Here is a 20,614-nt window from a genome sequence, read left to right on the forward strand (position 1 = left end):
ATTCAAAAACTTACCTAAGTCTATCCCAACCATGCAGTTGGCCCAATAAAAGCTGTCACTCACAAACATCCTTGCCTTTGAAATGCTGATTTTTTGCAAGATCCTTTTCCTGTTTTTCCAGCCAGCATAAATCAACTATGAGCAGGATGGCTGGGAGCAAGACCTAAGCCCTTCCTTAGGGTGTAACTCTTATGGGGGTGTGATCACTCCACATGCTGCCTTTATGACTGAGGGATCTGTTCTGAGAGATACAAAATGTTTATAATGGCAATAACTAGAGAATGACACTTCTTTCAATGTAGCTGTGTTGCATTGACTACTATCTGTGGTGATTGCAAATAGCTTGATTTTGTTCAGAATCTGAATAAATAATGATTATTTTAAAGTACCTGAGGTCCTATTGTATGCCTAAACCAAGCAAGCATCTGTGTTGTTGAATCAGCAGTCCCAAACTGTCAGTGTCAATCTTTTTCCTTATGTTGGCAAACTGGATTGAAGCACAGTTTAATCCACGCAGGAAATGAACAGCTTTCTCTTGGCTCCGACATCTTTTATCCCAACAACTCCAGAACTTCCACATCTCATGGGTGACTCTGCAGTGCTGGGCCATTTTCCCACAATGCACTGCAGCCAGTATGTGGGCCAGTACTGGGGCATGTTTGTGTTTCCTGTCTTCTTGTATACACATGGAAATCTGAAGTGACGCTTGTACTGACTCTGGCTACTTCACTGTACTTAGCACTTTGTATTGTAACAAATTCATGGCTACTTATATCTTCATAGCTGCAATGACAATCAACACCCCAGGCACTCCTAGTGGCAGTGGGACAAGAACCCAGATCTCCTCCTCTCAAAGGCCAAGACCTCAACTACATTAGCTGAAGAAAAGTCATAAGGTCTCCAACCCCTGGCTGAGCTGTTCTAATGCCATCTGATGAAGGGCACCTCTCTCCATACTTCCCTTCTCCAGTTGTTATAGCATGTCAAAATGTGATATCCTTTATAAAACAACTCCTCAAATGGTGGGGTTGTAGTGGGCAGTAGGGCTGTGCGAGGCTTCAGACCATGCTTCAGATCTGGAGAAGCTTCAGACGCTTTGGCGTCCAAAGCAACTTGTCTGGATCGAAGCGCTGGCCTCGTTAGGCTTTCCGAAGTGGTTCGGAACTTCCAAACTGCTTCGGAGCCACTTCGGAGATCTGGCCATAGGATATAATGGGGAATCAATTAAATATCTATACCTTTGTTGTTTTTTCTCTGATTTGGATGAAACTTTCAGGGGTGGTAGCCTCTGCTGAGAGTATGAAGTCTGCCAAGTTTCAAAAAGATTGGTGTAGGGGTTCAGGAGGAACCGCACCCCAAATTCTTGAAAGCAAAACTCAGGTCACGTACATGTTACACCACAGGGGGTGGAAACTGCAGGGGTGGTGGCCCCTGCTCGGGCCATGAAGCCTGCCAAGTTTCAAGGAGATAGGTGCAGGGGTTTGGGGGAAACTGCACCTCCAGCTGCAGACAAGCAAAACTTGTGACATGGGTGACGCTGTGTGTGTTACAGCGCAGCAGGGTGACAGCTGCCGGGATGCTGGCCTCTGCTGAGGCCACAAAGCCTGCCAGCTGCCAAGGAGATCAGTGCAGGGGTTCTGGGTTCTGGGGCCCTGCATCTCTGGCTGCTGACAGGCAAAACTCGTGACATGGGTGCTTGTGCAACTGACTCTGTCTGTCTTGGAGCAGTTGATTGTATTGATTATTTCCTCTCCTTAGTCTGTGGTTTGGTAGGTGTTAATCCGTGCTTGTTAACTCATTATGTAGTAGCTAGGTAGTGTGTATTGAGCTGGTCCCTGAGTGAATCATGATTAATTGGTAACTGGTAACACAGTAGCTTAGCAGCCCGGCCTGCAGTATTTCCACCCCCCCAACCCTGTGCCCCAAGACAGACACAGTTGCACAAGCACCCATGTCACAAGTTTTGCTTGTCTGCAGCTTGAGGTGCAGTTTCACCCAAAACCCTGCACTTACCTCCTTGAAACTTGGCAGGCTTCATGGCCTGAGCAGGGGCCACCACCCCTGCAGTTTTCAGTCTGCTGCGCTTTAACACACACAGGTTCATCTATGTCATGAGTTTTGCCTGTCAGCAGCTTGAGGTGCAGTTCCCCCCAAACCCCTGCATCTATCACCTTGAAACTTGGCAGGCTTTGTGACCTCACCAAGTGCTACCATCCCTGCAGTTTTCACCCCCCTGTGGCTTAACACATGCACATGACATGAATTTTGCTTTCAAGAATTTGCGGTGCGGTTCCCTCCAAGCCCCTGCACCTATCTTCTTGCAACTTGGCAGGCTTTGTGACCTCAGCAGGGGCCACCATCCCTGCAGTTTTCACCCCCCTGTGGTGTAACATACACATGACGAGATTTGCTTTCAAGAGTTTGGGGTACAGTTCCCCCCAAACCCCTGCACCAATCTTCTTGAAACTTGGCAGGCTTCATGCTTGCAGCAGAGGCTACCCTCCCGACAAGTTTCATCCAAATCAGACAAAATCCAAAAACTTTATAGATATTTGATTGATTCTGTATTATACCCTATGGCCGGAGCTCTGAGGCAGCTCTCAAGCTTCAGAGCCACTTTGGCTGGATTGAAGCGGGAACCTGGTCCTCAGCTCTGGATCAGATCACTGGCATCTGAAGCAGCTGGATCCAAAGTCGGATTGAATAGCTGCCTACTTGCACAGGCCTAGTAGGCAGGGTCCCTCTGAATCCCCATGGTCAATAGGTAATAACTACACCGTGACAAGGCAGGCATGCCCTGCCTCAGAGGTGTATAAGAAGGGTGGTCACTCACATTGTGGCTGAGGTTTGGAGATAAAAATATGGATTCCATACTTGGAATTGGGTTTGTTTTTGAAACTCCCCTTTCTTTGTAGCAGCTGAAATATAGCCTGCCCCTAGAGCAAGCATCATGGCTGCTCCCTTCCCTGCTCTGCCTGCTATAGCTTTTCATGTGTCAGAGTATTAATGCTCCCTACTGAGGCTGGTGAACGCCTCTCTTTCTCAAACTTGATTTTACAACTCCCCACACATCCCTACACTCCTAAGCTTGTATTGTAGTAAGGGCTGGCATAACTGGCCAGGCAGCATGGGTGACAAATTGAAGGGACGAGAAAAATCGTGCACACACACTCACTGGGGGCTGCCTCAAGAGCCTGGGTGTATGCAGAAACAAACAGGGAATCCCTGGCATTGCTGAGCTGCCACACCATGGCTCTGTTTGGTGCCTGCCCTTGCCAAGTCCCAGCTACATTAAAAGGGAAGGTGGCAAAAATCCTTCCACTGCTCCTGATCTGACTGCCCCGTCCCTTGCTATGTGTCCCCTCCAACGTGTTCCCCACACCCAGGGTTGCTATTTGATCCTAGACCCATAGCAGTTGTGTGTTATGCTACTTGGGAAAGCATTTGCAAGCCCTTCAGTGTGGGGAGGAGCTTCACCACAGAGCACTATTCAGCAGTATAAGTGCTCATTCAGGTGTGCTTGTTAAAAGGGTTTCAGGACTCTGTTGAAAGAACTGCTCCCCCACCTCAACCCCAGCCCTCTCAAAGTGTATCTGCCTCACAAAGCACAACTGACAGAAGTGGGCACAAGGGGCACACAGAGGACATGCTGACAGTATCATCATGTGAACTGTAAATGCTTTGGACTCAAAGGAGACAGGTTAGACCAGTGGTGCCCAGCTTTCCAAACCCCACAGGCCAGATGAGTGGCGCAGGGTCAGTCCATGGATAGGGTCCCATGAAGCATCAGCATGTGGAATCAGTGCGATCCCATGTCCCTTGCTCCCAAGTGCCTGGATCTGGCCATACCTCAGCCCAACCCTGAGTGCACACCAGCCCAATGCTGCATGCCCTGATCTGGCAATACACTGGCCCCACCTGGCATGCTCAATGTGACCATCACATTATCTTGTGCACTTGGGCAGGGCCATGATGTTTGGCCTGGAAGACTCCTCACCAGTCTGGAAATTTGGCAGCATGGCAGCAGCAATTAACACTACCCCCCCCCCCCCCCCCAAACTGCTGGACCTGTGAGGAGTCCCAGGTGCTGGATGATGTGGCTGTATGAGTCGGACCTGGCCCAGGGACCAGAGGTTGAACACCATTGGTCTAGACAAAAGTTATTATGTGCCATTCTGTCTCAGTGACACTGCCAAAGCAGCCTGCCACAGCAGAGAAATAGTTATCACCTACGCTTGGTTTTTCCTTACTTAGAGAAACCTGCCTGGTGGTGGAGGGGAGGTGGGGGAAGTGGCAGGGGGGGCGACATTATTAGTGGTTGGATATAATGCATTTCACTCAGCTCCTGACTGCATGGCCCAGAAGGGCAGTGCCCAAGATAGGAAAGAGGCCACACACCAACTTCCCTTCTGCAATGCTGTATTTTCAGGAATGGACAGAGCTTTCATTCCCATGACTTCATCTGCAAGGTCTTTTCCTCTAAGGAAGGGAGAAAGCAAGAGACCAGCTTGGCTGCATCAGTCTGCAGGGAACTGCGGGCCAAGGCAGTGACACGAGAGCTCAAGAATGAGGATTAGATTTCAGCAGAGCGTGAAGGGAAGGAAGGAGGGGGTGAAGTCCCTTATTCCATACCTCCCTTCAGACTTCCACATGTATCTCTCATTTGAGACTCCTCAACAGCCCGCTCCAAAGAGGTGCTTACCGTTTAAACAAATAGGTTATTTTACAAGGAAGGGAGGCTAAAAAAAACCAACCTGTGCTTTGGTCTTGATCTTGGAAGACGCCTCTGAGGATGAATGTTTATCTCTGGGCTGCAGCAGCAGCCAGCATCAGTGGTTGGGCTGGACCGTTCTCATTGGGATGCACAATTCACGTGGCAAACAGGGTCACTTGTCAGCATCGTGCTCCGCTGGGGGCTGACACTTCCTGCGGTCCTTCCACCTTGGGCTATGTCACCTCTCAGCGATAGCATTACACGAGGATTTGCTGAAGGACTAAACCAATTAGCTCTGGCCCTCTCATATCCTGTATGACATCATTAATATTTCTCACTGTTTGGGAAAATAACTCTTTCCACATGGCGACAAGCCTGAGACATCTCCATCTGTTTGCTTAACAGGGGCTCCAGCAATCTCGTCAGCCCATTGGCAAGTGGTAGTGATGTCACAGGGGCTGATAAAGGTCCATGGCAGCTTGATCGACCCTCCTGGACCACACTGTTATGACCCAGTCCTTGCTCTTGATGAATTAGGATTCTATAGGTCTCTTTCCCCTGCAGACAGTGAAGCTATTTCAGCCCATACTGTGAGGACTGGAAATGACTCAGTGTTTGCTTAGCTATAAACAGGAGACACTCTTGATTATCACCTTTCGTTCTACGGCATGTCCATGGCACATATGAACCCTAGATAGCCCTGTGAGAGTGCTTTTCTAGGCATGTCTTCCCCTTGGTGTTCCTATTTCATGCCATGGAGCTTCATACTAGCATCTGCACCCTAGCATGGTGAACACTTGCACTCTGAACCCACAAATACAAGCATGGAGTCCACACCTGTGGGTCAGGGAGGTTCCCAGTCCGTCTCTACTGCACCCAGACTATCACAGCTAGGGTCTAGGTACAGTGAGAGCATGTGTCTATGATCAAGGCCACCTCTGAGTGCCAAGAGTAAGAGGGATAATTGGCAAGACAAATGAGAAAGAAAGAATTAGATGCCAGGCTAGATCTCTCTGCCACAGATGCTGGCTTAGTGTTGTACCACCTGACTCTTAGGCACTTCATACAACGTCTGGGAAGGCACAGGAAGGTGTTTCCAGGGAAAGACGACTTAAGCAGCACAGTTTTAGACAGTGTGGAGAGAGCTGAGGGTGACTGGAAAAGGGAAGAGTATAATACTCAAGGCAGGGGATGGCCAAGGGGCAGCAAAAGGATTGAGAAGTAGGGCAGGGTGAGTGCTGAGCTGGCAGAACACAATCCTTCCTATGGGTATTTGATGCCTGGTCTTACAATGTGGGCAGTCACTAGCAAGCTCATTATTTCTTTCTAAACTCTGGCCAGACCTCTCCCAGCAAAGTCTTGGAGCAGTCTGTAGTCAGACACCTGGCACACCTCGCCAGCGTAGCTGGGGGGACACTGGCAAAGCAACGGGCAAACACACAGCTTGGCTCTCTAGTTTGTAACTGGTTGCCTTCACTAGGAAACTGCTTCTGGTCCTGAAGGAGCTCTGCTGAAGTGGCCTTGGCATGGGGGACACAGAATTGCACGTTGGGCTGTGCCTCAGTTGGGGGAATGAGGTGGGCACCTCTCAAAGTGGGGAAGTATTTCCTCACTGCCTCATAGACAGCTAAGCAGTGATGGCTGCTCACACCAGATGGGAGGGATTGGCTGCAGTCCTCTGCCCATCCATGAAACGGCCTCACACTTCAGATGACTGGAGCCGCTGTGCACCTGTCCCTGTGCTCAGTGCTTGCCAAAGCCTCTAGCACGATGGCACTGGTGGCAGGAACTGGATGCACTTAATCTAGGAGCCAGAAGGGGGCTCCCGGGCTCCCTGGAGTGAGCGTGGGAGGCAGCTCCTGTGAGGCGGGGAATTCAAGCTTATTAAAAGGAGTGGATGCAAAACGAGAGATTCAGAGCCAGACGGTGCCTGCTGAGGCAGGAGCAGGGTGCCCAGAGCTGTGCACCCAGCAGGGGGAAATCTCTTTAGCCAGAGATCCCAGGCCGTGGCAGGCTAGAGGGAAACCAGCAAAGAAACTGGGCATCCTCTCGACAGCTCCAGCGTGGAAGGAAGAACCACAGAGCTCAATGGCAGCTCGGCAAAGCTGCAAAACATATGTTTGCAGCTTCTGAAAATTGAGCAAGGAGGAAACAGAAGGAAATCAATTCCCCTCGCTAAGCTGGACACAGCCTACAGCTCATGTTCATGGCACCCGCCACACCATGCCAGGGCTCTTGGTTGTGATCAGGGCGTTACTGGAGCCAGCGTAATGTGCTGTCCACCCACAGCACAGGCTGGACTGGCCTCTCCTTGCTGACCAAAAGGCAAAGTTTGTACCCAGGCAACAAAAATCCCAACTGGGGATCCAGAAAGGGCGCCTTGTCTCCTGGTCTAGCGCTGGTGTGAGGAGAGGCCTGAGCAACTACATGCTGGAATATTGTCTCTTCTCTGGCACACACCAATTTCTTCCTGCCCTTCGTGGCCAGGCCTGAGGCTGGGTGTTTGTAGAAACTCTATGCATTTCCTAGAGAAAGGGCCACTTCTCCCGTGTCCTGTGTGAAAGGATGGCTGCCTCCCTTTCTTCCAGCTGCTGGCTCATGCTGCTGTGTGCGGGGCTCTTGGTAGCAATCTCCTGCGTGGGCTCTGTGGGGTCAGAGAAACTCGGAAGCAGGAAAAGCCGAGAGAAGAAATCCCAGTCGAATGAGTATCCTACAGGCCAAGGGAAAAATAGCCTGCTTCTGCCAGCTTCCAACGATCCGGTAAGCACTTATTCTAATTGCACCTTATTATAGTGAAGACAGCCCAAACTGAAGTTCATGGTAACTGAGGCAGAAAGATGCCCAGGGAGCCTAATTTCCTGCTGGGTGACTAGGATCATGTGTAAAATGTGGCCAGGGAATTCGAGCTGCACAATGATTTTGCGTGCACATCCATGCCTGCACACTCACACATGCCAGCACATATGCACACGTGACAGTGTGGGGAAGGGAGCGCTTGTTCCCACTCAGTTGAGGATGAAAATGCTTTCTCTTTTGCTAATGAGACAACAATTGCATTCAGCCACTAGCAAATTGACAGGCAAGGCAGGGTGGAAAATGGCTGATTAAAAAATGTCAACAAAAGACCTAAAGTTTTTCCGATTTTATCAAAAATATTTTTGCAAAGCAAACAGTTTCCTCAAGCTTAGCTGGAAATGTTCAACAACAGAGTCACGATAAACCTTAGTGGGGAGAATTGCTCAAATGGTTTCAGTTATGATAACTGCACAGGGACTGACCTGTGGTCCGCATCCTTTCAAGAGTAACAAGTATCAGGTGCTGCAATAGGAGCTGCAAAGAGCTTCACAATGGACGATTCCAGAGTGATGTGCTCATAGATGATGTTGTTCCCTTTCCTCAGGTGGGTAATGGATATTTACACCCCCCAAGCCCAAGGGTTCAAATCCCTCCCTAAAATATTGTATCCTGTCTATGTAGGCTGTTCTCATTCTCCAGACAAATTTTTAAGCTACTTTTCAATTTCATGGAGCTCCTGGCCTCAAAAATATCTCATGACAATAAGTTCCCAGGTTCAGTCGTGCACTATATAAAGAAGCATGCCTTTGTATCACTTTTAAATGGGCAGCCAGTCAATATTGTAGACTGAGCCTTCTGTCCGAGTAGCAGCATGTAAACAGGTGTTTCTTTCTATACTATTAAAAACCTCAAACAACCATGAACGTCCCAAATTTAGAGGTGATGTGCAAAGATGCCAGTGAAAACAGGTTTCTGAGAGGCTAAATGGGTGGAGGGTAGGGGCTAGAGAAGGTGAAATTCATACCAGCTCACACTTCCACCGCTGCACATGCCATTATTGAACCAAACTCTGTGGCGGTAGACCAAGGTCTGAGAAGGTCAAATACCCAGACATGAGTGGGCCGCTCTGCAGATTCTGCCCTATTTGTTGACCTACAGGCAATCCTAAATGAACACAGGCAAGCTCTGAAAAATAAAAGAATTGCGCCTCCCCATCCAATCCCTTGAAGAGGGGTCCTGAACCCCAGCTCTGTCCTGCTGCATCTGACTGACCTCAGCACTCTTTCCTGCCTAGGCAGGGGTCGGACTGGATGATCTGTTGAGGTCCCTTCCGACCCTAGCATCTATGAATCTATGAACAGGAGGCTCAGTCTAACCCAAGAGAGGGCACAACCTGCAGCATAGGTATCACAAGAGTCATGGGCAGCCTTGTATGTGGCACATGGCAGGTCAAGGTGGCAACAGGCAGTGCAGCAGCAGACTGAGCAGTGGAAGGTGATTCGAGAAGCATTCAATGCAGGGTTAATCTGTGGCATGCCTGCCAAAAAGGTGGGTCCCCACTGGCCTAACTTACCCAGAACCCCCAGTGAGGGAAAATGTTTTTGGCAGCATTAAAATCCAGTCTAGGAGGATGGCAGTGCCACTTAGACAAATGCACTCTCTGCCCCTATTTCTTTTCTCCCCAGTCAGAGGCAAGACAGAGGCTGTTTCCACCAGCGTGTGAAGGGGTGGGAAACATCTGGCCAGCAACCGCAGCTGTTACTGTTTGACAGGGGTATCCTTTTATATTGTACCCAGCAATCAGTGGGGACTGTCTCTGGCTCGATTCCAACAACACATATTGCAGTGGGCTAGGGAGTTTCTTGAATCCATTAAGCAGGCAGATTTGCACCATGGAGGCTGCCCTGTGCCTCAGTGAGGCTTTGGGAGTCTGTCATCACAGGAACATTTCTGGAAACACACAAGCAGCAAGCCCAGGGGCTTCAAAACCAATCTTCCAGGTCTCACCCGCCCCAAGTCCACTGGGTGCTGGATGTGAAGTTAGCCCCACAAAGGGACCAGAAGCAACTCTGGCCACCCCATTGACTAGGGCTCTCTAAGCTCCCACCAATTACACTGTTTGCACTTAGAGGTATGTCCCCACTAACACTTGTGAGCTATGCTTTCTTTTCTAAGCCAGGGGGAATATGATTCAATGAGATGGATGCTGCCCTGAAAAGGAGGGGACCCTGGGTTATAGCCTGGAGCCTTGCCCTGAATGGCGCATGAACTAACATAGTTAGACAAGCACTTGGCTGGGGTGATTTAGGTAGGGCTCCTTCTGCTTTGAGCCATGGGATGGACATGATGACCTCCTGAGGCTCCCTCCTAGCCCTGTAATTAGCAGGCTGTGGGCAAGGCGGGAAAGTCCATAGCTGAGTTGCTTACATAGTACCATTTCCCTGAACAATTCACTCTGATTGATCTAGAGCTGTAGCATGATGGATTGCAACTACTCTAAGGAGTGTAAACCAAGGCTAATAATAAATAGCTGTGTTCCAAGGTAGAGACAGCTACACAATTTGCTCTTCTGAGTGTCCATTTACATTAGTAATTGCTGGAGCATAAGCCCATTCCTTAGATACATGTGAGACTTGAAAGATGCTGTACATGCTAATGAAGTTGGAGTGTCCTAAGACCTGATCCAAAGCCCACTGTACTCTGTAGAAAATGTGGTTGACGTCATTGGGTTCTGGAGCAAATACCCTAGCAAATTTAGACAAGTAGACAAAGAAGAGAAATAACCTCACATAGAAGGTAGTAATTGAAAAGTAGCAGTGTGAAAAGAAACATGGAAGTATGGAGCGAAGACTGTTTGGGGTAGATCCTCTGCTAGCATAAACAGATAGGATACTGCTGTTAGAGTAAAATGCTTGGTGTCCAGGAGGGTGAATGCAAACATCATGCCAGGGGTGCAGAGCAGAGGACAAAGACTCAGGAAACTTTTTGATTCTTGATCCTCCCCTGCTCTGGTTTGTTTTGTGACCATGGGAAAGTCACAGAGCTTCTCTGCACTTCAGTATCTTCTCCTGATGGAAACTGAACCCCATCCCTATATATAACAAGACTGGGTCTCTTCATCCAACCCCTCCCCACAAGTCTAACAAAGTCAGAAGATAGTAGTCCCCACTAAATCCTCACCATCTTGTGGGGAACCCTAAAGATTCTTCATTTACCCTGGCATCTGTAGCCCTCTGAACAGTCCCCTGGAGTTGGTCAATATTGCTCATTAATTTTCCAGAGAGGTTGCTAATAAGAGGTATGATGTCTGTTTGCCCTTCTCCTCCCACCTCCCAGGAGCCCACTTCCCCTGCCACACTTGCAAGTGTTGTTTCAACAACCACTGAGAGAGTTGGGTTGGAAATCAGATTCAGATATCTCTCATGATAGTGCAGAATGCTGACAGGAATACCATTCATCTAGGACACAGAGAACAACATGGCTGTGCTAAGATAAGTGCAAGCTTTACAGACCTATTGCCTAGCTGGCATATGTTGGCATGGACTTCAATAGAAGTATGCTATTTTTACACCTGGTGAGGTTCTGGCCTTCTTTTCCATAGGCGAGAGTCACTTTACCTGCCACAGAAGTAAAATTGCTGCTCTTATTAAACGCACCAGCTGCCTCGCAGCAGATGGCAGCAATCTAGGACAGGAAATGAAAAGTACTGTATCCAGGGAGGACTTGGAACTCCACCAAGATGCCGACTGGTGTTCTCATGGAGAGATGAGGTCCCTGAGTTAGATCTAACACACACAAACCTCCCAGCGTTCACAAGAGTATTGAACATGGGAACACTCATGGCTTCTGTATGGCACCTCTCGCCCCAGGATGTGATGGGGCATAACAATGAAGGGAGGCACCCGCCTAGCTCCAACCATTTAAATGGCATTCCCTTTAGGATATCTTACCTTTTCTGTTCATTTTCTTGTGCTTTTGCTTTTTCCAAGGAAGCCGTTATGGAGAGGTCACGCAGCATCGATCCCCGTGACGCCTGGATGCTGTTTGTGAAGCAATCAAACAAAGGCGTGAATGGCAAGAAAAAGGGCAAAAGCAAAGCGAAGAAGTTCAAGGTATATATTCATGTTGCCAGGGGCTGAGCATCTGCCAGCTCAGCCAGGGCTCCTCCCCTCCCAGTCAGCCCCACTTACCCCCTTCACTGGGTGCCAAAGCCAGGGCCCACTGCTCACCAGCCAAGGCTGCTGGGGCCCCATAAGCACAATTAGCAAAGGCTGGTGGCATTTTGGGAGGTGAAGGATACAACGGGCTGGTTGGGAGGAGACTGGTAATGTGGGAGGGAGCAGTTCTCATTGTAGCTCCTCAGGTTAATTGTTGTCTCATGTACTGAAACAGTCTGTCCTCTGCTTGGGTTCCAGTTTGGTGTTCCAGGCCCCCCAGGCCCGCCAGGTCCCCAAGGGCCCCCAGGAGCCCTGGTGAGCCCAGAAGAATTGCTGCGGGAGTTCCGGCTGCTGCTGAAGGGTACGGGACTAAGTCACTGCATGCATTCTGTGGGCAGAGAGCCTTTCCAGAGAGGGTGCCATCCAGGTGGTGTGTTGTTTGCATAAATGACGCTGAAAGAGGAAGAGCTCCTATCCTGCTGGGATGGAGAGGCCCCAGTCCCATTGCTGTCACCTTAGTGGAGGCATAGAAAGGGCAGGAGAGGATGATTGTCTTAACTGCCCAGTTGTTGATGGCTAGTGCATATGGGAAGGCAGTTTGGGGGAAGTAAGGTAGTCTACTGCACCTACCCTGCACACCCAGACACAAGGTCCTGCTAGCCCAAACAAAGACATGAGTGGTGGGGAAGGTGATGGGCCTTACTCCTCCTTACAGCTCTGCTCAAAGATCTGAATTGAAATGAGGACCTATGGGTGGCTTTAATTGTTCATTGTATTACTTATGACTACATAATGTTCTGCTGCAGAGCTTCTCCCTCTCACTCTCACACACTCAAAAATTAAACAGGTGCATACATACGGCACAGGCATGTAATATACTTCTGCCATCATTAATATTTACTAATGGTATGGACACCTTGGTTATGTGTCTGTGCACATATAGTGGAAGGCTGTATTTGTGCGTGTGTACTTGTGTGTGGTGCTTTTGGGCATCGCAAACGCCACCTCTGATTCTTTATTACATTTCTGAAGATTTCCTGTTTTGGTTTTTGGATCCCTTAGTTTTTAGAAGTCAAACTTAGAAACAACACTGAGGAACCCAGAGAGAACTAATAGCTCTTTCTCTCACAGTGCCTTAAAAGCAAACTAGAACTTCCTTCAGTCAACCTCAGAAGTGCCTGACATGGCCAGAACAGAACATCTGACTGGATCATGACCCTGTGCATTTGGATCAGGGATCACTGGGGGTCCCATCTTGCATGATAGTACCAATTTGCAGGGCTTGGACTAGAATATCTAATAATGCCTTTGTCCAGCTTCCATGAAATCAAGCAATGCTTCGCCCTGGCCTCAACTGGAGCAAGATTAGGGCTTCAGTTATTACTTAAAAACAATGATTAGTTCCTAGGTTTTCAAACTGGCTCTGTGTTTTTTTTTGTTTTTTGACTCAGGGGTGATAAGGGAACGGGAAAAAATGAGCATGCAGGCCTGTGAAGCTTGCCAGCAAGGTGAGGAAGAGGAAGAGGAGGAAAGAAAAGAAGATGATATGTTGGCGCTGGTGGCTGGTTCATGGACAGACAGCAGGCTGCAGCACCGAGTGGAAGCAGCCTTCCACTGTCGGATACGGAGGAACATTTCCATTGAGCGCCGGTCCCTGCAAGAGCTCCAGATCTATTACATAGTAAGTGATGATGGGAATTCACCAAGCTGGACCAGACCATTGGTCCAAATAGTCCACGATCTCACCTCTGGTAGTAACTGCTGGCATGCTATCTCTCAGATGGTGAAGAGACTCCATGAATGAGACTCCCACTGAAGAGACTCCCCATGAAGAGACTCCCACTGACTGTTTGTGAACATAAATAAAGTCCCAGCCCTGCAAACACATAATTTGTGCAGAACTATTAGTATTTGTGGAAGGGAAATCCTTCCTTTCTGAGCCTCCTAGTCAGTCATCTTACATCCTGAAGTGCCAAGCCATGCTCCCTCGCACCACTTCTGTTCAACACTGCAACACTAACATTCAGAAAGCTCCCAGCAATCTTTCTGAAAATTCGCCCAAATGATTTGCTCCTAGAGCTTCCTGCAGTAGCAGATTACACTGGTTGGCCAGTCCCTGTCCAAAAGAGTAGCTGAAGTTATGATGACATACCCTGCCAATAAAGTGACTAAGTATTATTGCTTGCAGACAAACATGGAGTCAAGGCCAAGTGCAGATCAGTTAAAAATAAATTATAAGAATGTTATAAATTATCCCCAAAATAGGCATTACTATCGCAGCTAATTCATGCTAAGGAGCTTGGAAGTACATTGTTGAGGTACTCAAACAGCTGAACTCTGCCCAAACATAAAAACAAGCTATGGTTTCTGCATTTTTGTATTATTTTCATATTATTTGATCTCCTGGTGTCACTGCAGGGAAGATTTTCCTGGCCTGGAACATTTTAAGTTTGAAATGGGCAAGATGAAAGAATGTTTATTATTCTGACATTACCAATGAGGAACTGAGGAGGGAGGTTAGGCAACTCACCCAAGGCATAGTTAGGCACTGAACTCAGAACCATCCTCATTCTATAACCATCCTTCCTTCCTCTCTCTGGATCTTATGATTGAAAAATCACCTGTAGGCAGCATCGGGTGAATTAATTTGATTAACAAGTACATTTGTAAAAAAGAGTACCTTGTCACATAGTCTGAAGGGAAATCGAAAGCCAGGTGAATTTATCAAATGTGTTTTTTGCACAGGACCTGCACTTAAGGGGTTTTATTGGCATAACGGTCTTGGCACAAGGTGCGACTGTTAGTAATGAGGTTATGGCAGCAAAAGTCTCAACAGAGATGCAGGTCTTTCTCATACTGGAATGAGGGGCTTGGTGTCTGTTTTAACACTCATGTTGTCCCAATGAAATAAGTTATACAAAGTTTAAAGGCTTTGATATCAGAACAGCTGCATTCACTCTACAGGGATTCTGCCCCATTAACAAGGCTGCTGGAATATTTTTTTAAGTGTGAACTTAACCGTAGGCATCAGTCACTTCGCTCTCCATGGTAAAGATGTTAGATTTTCCATGCTATCCTATGTCCATGTGGCATATAACCAAGTCTCATTAGGTTCTGTGAATCCCTGCATCACTTTGGCCAACTGTCTTGCTTGACGTACCCCGTCAAATGCGAGTCTCCTCCCTGAGAACCCAGCACTGTCTTCAGTATATAGAACTGAGGTGGCTTTTCCTGCTGTGCAGCATCTTGCTCTCCTCTCTCACCAGCCTGAGAAGGAGAGTATGTTCCACCGAGGCTTGGGACTGAATCTGACCAGCGGCCAGTACACAGCACCCATCACCGGGTACTACACCTTTGCTGCCACACTGCACATCGGTAAGTGCTCCTGCTGACCCTCAGTGAACTAGCTCGTGCCACATGATAATGCTGGTGACTCTTCTTGGAATTCTCTGGGCCAAATCTCCATCTGATGTAAATCAGCACGGCTCCATTGGAGTCACTGGGCTGGATTGCAAGCTGGTGTAAATCAATACAGCCACATGACTTTACATCTGCTGAGGCTCCAGCCCAGGTGTTTGGGATATGCGTTCATTCGGTCTGCAGTGTGGTATCATGGCTGCTCAGGTGTCTGAGACCCCAGAACAGGGCTCAGCAGTCAGCACTCTCTCAAGTGGGTTACTGTATCCCTTTCTCATTGGTTCCTCTCTGCACGCAGTTCATGGTGAGCATCAGCGGAGGGGACAGCAGCGTGCGAGGGACCGCCTGCGGGTGCTGATCTGTGTCCAGTCTCTCTGCCAGCGCAACATGTGAGTGTGCACATGACATGCAGGTGTCCCCAGATAGCTCTTACTCTGAAGAGATGACAGCATGTCATCAGAGCCTCTGTGGTGAAGGATGCCTCATGCAGGGGAACCCCAGAGTGCCAACCACCTTATCCAGCCCTCAAGGAAAGGAATGTACCTAGAAGGGAGATAATGCAGTTGGGGAATCCTTGTGATTGCTGCCTACCTGAAGGGTCTCTTGAAACCATTGACAATTGGGTTTAAGTTAGAGCAGCCTTGATTCGCCTTGCCTCATTTGTATACATGTTATGCACAGGTAGCTCATCAATTGGACAGTGAATGAGGCAAGTTCCAGCACAACTCCTAGTGAAGCTGGATTTTATTTCTATGCAATACCTGGTGGGCAGAGAACAGGAGGCTGACTAGAGCTGTTTTGGAGGGCCATGCCATAGGGACAGGCCAGGGTTCAGTCTTCAGGCCCTTTTGGTCACTGATCCCTGTTGAGACCACCAACTTTAGCAGTTGCCTTGTGTTGTACATAGGAAATATAACAGCTGATTTCACATGAGTGATCAGATTGTAAGGGCTTTCTACCTTGACCACCATATATGCTGGATATCAGTCAATGTCTTAGTGAGGAAGGGTTCTGTATCTCCCTATTGGGCTAGCGGGTGTCTTAATACTCATGACTGATATATGAGAGGGTCCCTCCAGAACGTGGGTGAGGCATGTTAGTATGGCAGCACAGGAGGACCTGCTTTTTCTGCCACACTGCATTCACTCTGTGTAGAGACTGCAGGTCCAGAATACTTGGGCCAGGGCCATTTTTTAGCACAATATTCATTTTTTTTAAATATAATTGAGAAGGAAATGCTAGATGCAGCGCACAGAATGGCAAATAGATCTGCAGAAAGGAGACAAGCTATTCTGGGGTGTTGTCTGGACCTTCCCCTCTGGTTGGTGGATTCAAGTGACCCTGGTGGGTGTAGATGGTCTTTCTCTATCTACTTCAGACAGACAGAGATTTAGAAGGTAATGCCCAGGGGATATATAGATTGATTTGCTCACTATAGCAATGACACTGCTGTTTCTTACCCTCAGTTCTCTGGAGACAGTGACTGGTTTGGACAGCAGCAGCGAACTCTTTACCATCTCAGTCAGTGGCATCTTGTATCTGCAGGTAAACATCGACAAATTGAAGGAGCTTGAGGTGGGAGGCAGGACCTCCCCAGGGCTATGAATGGGACCTGTATAATGATTGTAGTTGGATAGACTCATTCCCAAGGACAGCTGGAAGGGAACATGGTTTGCAAGCCCAGGGCAATGTCATAGCTCTGGAGAGCAGTGGGAACCCAGCAGGGAAGATGGTCAATGGCAAATATAAGCTTGCCTCTGCTATGCTGGTCTTGGTCTGAGGCTGAGCAGAAATCTGCCTGCCTGTACTATATTCCACAACTCTTAATAACACTGACTGGTCTTTTAGCTCCTCTAGGGGTTGGAACCCAGGTCCTCAAAGGTGTTTGTGATGGTCTATTACTATTACTATTAGGTGTGCTGGATTCCTTTTCTGGTTGTTTAAGTGGCCATTAGGGCTAATAGAAGCCTCCAGTACCATCCTAAATGATCTAGCTTTGACTGGGTTTCCCAGTAGTGTATGACATGACCAGGTTACAGTCAGATTCCTACTTTCACATATACCTGACAGGAAGAAGGAGAGCCCACTGGTGAGGGTTCTGGCACTACCAGCTGGGCGACTCAAGTGGTGCTTCCTTTCCACTGATGTCCTCAGTGACCTTGAGCAAATCATTCAGGGCTAGATCCTATGTTTTTTTTCTGCCTAAATGACACATACCCAGCTTGGCACTTGCTCCCACTTGGGCACTTGCACACATTTACTCTATTGATGCTGGCCCACTGCACCTTTCATTTATATTCATTGCCTAAAATAGATAAACAGCACGGGGAAAGTGCCTGCCATATTGGGAAGAACCTACAGCCATCCAGGGAGGCATCCATCTGAGCCACACCCCCTGCCCCGGCTTGTTTGCTTTCTCCTGGCACCACATATCTCCTCTTAGTTGTCCCACAAGCCAGTTTCAAGTAGAGAACTGCAGAAGAGTCTAGCCTGTGGTCCAGTAGTTAGCGTGCTTTGCTGAGATGCAGGTTCAAACTGCCTCTGGGAGACGGTGACCTGAAACTTGGCTCTCCTGCTCCCTGGGCAAGTGTCCTAACCACTAGACTTTTGGGCTAAAAGGTGAGTGTCTTGATGTCATTCACTCTGCACCAATCATGCTTTTTTCTGTGACTTGCAAGTATTCTGTGTGTTGAATACAGCACTCTGTTATAACACATTGGAGGTCTTTGAGCCACCAGTTTGAAATTGCTCAGACCATAGGACAGCTTGTTTCAGCCACACTGGGGGATGACTGCATTCTGCACTGCTGACCCACCCCTTCTTGATCCTGGTACTGTCCCGCATCTCTTCATAACCCCTCAGCCCTTCCCAAGTGTAACATAGGGGCTGGAGGCTGAGGTAGGATCAGTCTCATATTAGAACTCAACCTTAGCTGTAGCATCACAATGAGTGTCTCTTTAGCTAGATGAGAACTGCATAGTTTAGCACTGTGTTGAGTTCACTCAAAGCACTCCTGTGTACGGGTATTAGCCCCTTGGCTTTACTTTCACTATCAACTTCTCTCCTGCAGGCTGGCCAGTATGCCTCGGTTTTTGTAGACAACGCCACAGGATCATCCCTCACTGTGCAAAGTGGCTCAGATTTCAGTGCTGTTCTGCTGGGGGTGTGAATGGCTTCCAGGCACTTGGCCCTTCGTCCAAAATACCTCTTTCCTTTGTCCCACTGTAAACTGTACCAGATCCTTCTTCAAGAGCAATTCAACCAACTCTCACCCAAGCATGGGGAAGCACAGCACCATGCAATCAAGAGCAGCCAGCTGCACAGATTCAGTTGTCAAAACCACCAGGTTGGTACATTGCATGAGATAGCAAGCCTCTACAGAGCTGCAGGTAAAAACCCTTGAGGCATCACTCGAATCACCCCCTTTAATTTATTTTGTGAAGAACAGTTGTCAAGCCTTATCATCTATGGACAATCTTGCACTGTTGCTGACTTCCAAAGGCAGTAAGCATCTGTACTTAAGAAAGAACAGTTTGAAGACTGCACAAGCCTTTCAAGCCAGAGATTAGCAGGTTTTTGTGGTCAGTTGTTCACCAGCTCAAAGCCAAGGTTTTGCATGGCTTCAGCTTTTTTGCAACTTATTTGTAGTTAAGGTGGTTAAGGTTTGTTGGTAGGTGGCAGCTCATCTCCAAAGCAGAGCAGCATCATGAGAGTCACAGGCTGGGTGTAAAACAAATAGCTATCCAGTCATTTCCTACTTCCTAGCACCAGTGTTTTAGCAGCAGCACCACCTCATCTCCTTGGCACAGAGCCTGGTCAATGGGTGGCAGAGATACTTGCTGTCACTCCTCATTTTGGTCTTGATAACACAGTCTAATGCTGATGAAGCCAGCAGGCCTACGTGTGTACGTGAGGGCTGGGGGTTTGCATCTTGAGGGGTGGAGGAGGAAAAGCTGCAGTTTAAATTTCTCAGTACTGTGTACTTAATCCTGAGCTGCTGCCAGAACTTCAGTGAGATATCCTAGGACATGCAGCCCCACCTTCATGACAACGGGACCCTTTGCACGTAGGCACAGAGAGGTATAACCCCCTCCAAATGTTATCTTTTCAAAAAGCTTCTGCAGCTCTGGATGGGGAGGGGCGGCGGGGGGGAAAATAGCTCTTCTATTTTTTGAGGGCCCTGACAGAAAACAGAACATAAAACCTATGTTCAAAGATGGAGTAATAGAGACCCAATGCTTGCAGTCTTTACTCAAGAAGAGGTGTTACAAGGTAGCTAACACAGCGGCAGCTTAATGAAGGCAAGGCGTTGTAGTTAGTATGCAAGTTAACAGGTCAAGGTAAATATTTACCGTCATTTGTTAACATGCGAGTACTGCAGGCTATTTTACCTCTGAGGACATTACCATGTATGAGCTAATGCAAGGTAAGAACACAGCTTCCACTGGCTGATGAAACAGCCAAAAGGGCAGCAGGATTTTACTCTTGGGTACAGACCCCTGCTAGGTGACTAGCAGTCCACTGGAAACCAGACAGTGTAACCCTACGTAGAAATGTTGGATGATAAAAATCCATCCTATCTCCAAATCTGATTGCGTCCATAAAATAAATCCAGCCTACTGATACAAGTAACTCTATCATATTTAGAAGAGAAAGAAAAACTCAGGGTCCACAGCAGGGTTATTGCTACAGAATACCATAATGTTCAGGACTGACTCAGGATGCCATCCTCAGCACTGAAAATACCAAATAGCCAACAAACTGATAAATGAGTGGAGACAAGACAGCAAGACTATGTACCTAGAATAAAAAAAAAAAGCTGTTTCTCAGTACATTGCTCATCCACTCAACCCTACCAGGAAACGAGAGGAGACAATTTCTTGGACTTCAAATAGGGCCAGTGGTTGCCCCCAGCCTCCAATGATGGAGTTCAGCTTGTTTGTATTCTGCAACTTCTATGGACCATGTCAAGGATCCTTCCACAGTTTTTTCCTCACCTGCATTATAAATAAATGTATGCTATAAAGCATTTTATGGAAATATTTATGAGATGCTATGGTAATATGGAATATATTTATGTAACTAGCTTGAGTTGCGCTTTCAGTTACATTTCTAAAAGGGGAAGAAATGGCAAGTATGAGAAAAAGGAACGGTAAAGCAGAGAAAGCAGCAAGATGGAGAAAAAAAAATAAAGCACATTTTATCACTGCCAGACATATGAGACAAAAAGCAAGCAGGAATAAAAGACGAGTGGAGGAGGAGCACTTCTTGGAAGCAGCAGTAAAGATGATGGACCGAAGCCCGATGCCCCATCTATTTGTATCTCTGCCACCAGTCTCCCTGCTGGCTGGCAGGCACTATATTAGACATCTCCCTCTCCCCTCTGTCTGCATTACCCTTATTCTGATAAACTGAGAGAAGCAGGGGGATGAGAAGGGAGGCTTTAGTATCATGCTCAACATTTTCTTTCTGATACCTGTATTACCAGGATGCTTCTTCAGTGTTACTAAATAAACAAAATATTAGTTTC

The 20,614-nt window shown here is 47.8% G+C and overlaps 1 protein-coding gene across 1 annotated transcript; it reads left to right on the forward strand.

Annotated features, from left to right (window-relative positions):
• The first annotated feature begins 6,611 nt into the window (after positions 1-6,611).
• On the forward strand, positions 6,612-20,614 carry ERFE (erythroferrone). The gene is made up of 8 exons (XM_014598753.3): positions 6,612-7,474; positions 11,500-11,622; positions 11,926-12,028; positions 13,119-13,348; positions 14,934-15,042; positions 15,383-15,473; positions 16,551-16,629; positions 18,155-20,614. The coding sequence occupies exons 1-8, from the start codon at positions 7,280-7,282 to the stop codon at positions 18,251-18,253; spliced, it is 1,029 nt and encodes a 342-aa protein (XP_014454239.2). The 5' UTR covers positions 6,612-7,279; the 3' UTR covers positions 18,254-20,614.

This window comes from Alligator mississippiensis, chromosome 7 (genome assembly GCF_030867095.1).
Source record: "Alligator mississippiensis isolate rAllMis1 chromosome 7, rAllMis1, whole genome shotgun sequence".
NCBI lineage: Eukaryota > Metazoa > Chordata > Crocodylia > Alligatoridae > Alligator > Alligator mississippiensis.

Coding starts and splice junctions, on each gene's coding strand:
- ERFE (XM_014598753.3), top strand. CDS start 7,280: ATGGCTGCCTCCCTTTCTTCCAGCTGCTGGCTCATGCTGCTGTGTGCG. Junction 12,029..13,118: donor GTTCCGGCTGCTGCTGAAGG/GTACGGGACTAA, acceptor TTTTTGACTCAG/GGGTGATAAGGGAACGGGAA. Junction 15,474..16,550: donor TCTCTCTGCCAGCGCAACAT/GTGAGTGTGCAC, acceptor TCTTACCCTCAG/TTCTCTGGAGACAGTGACTG.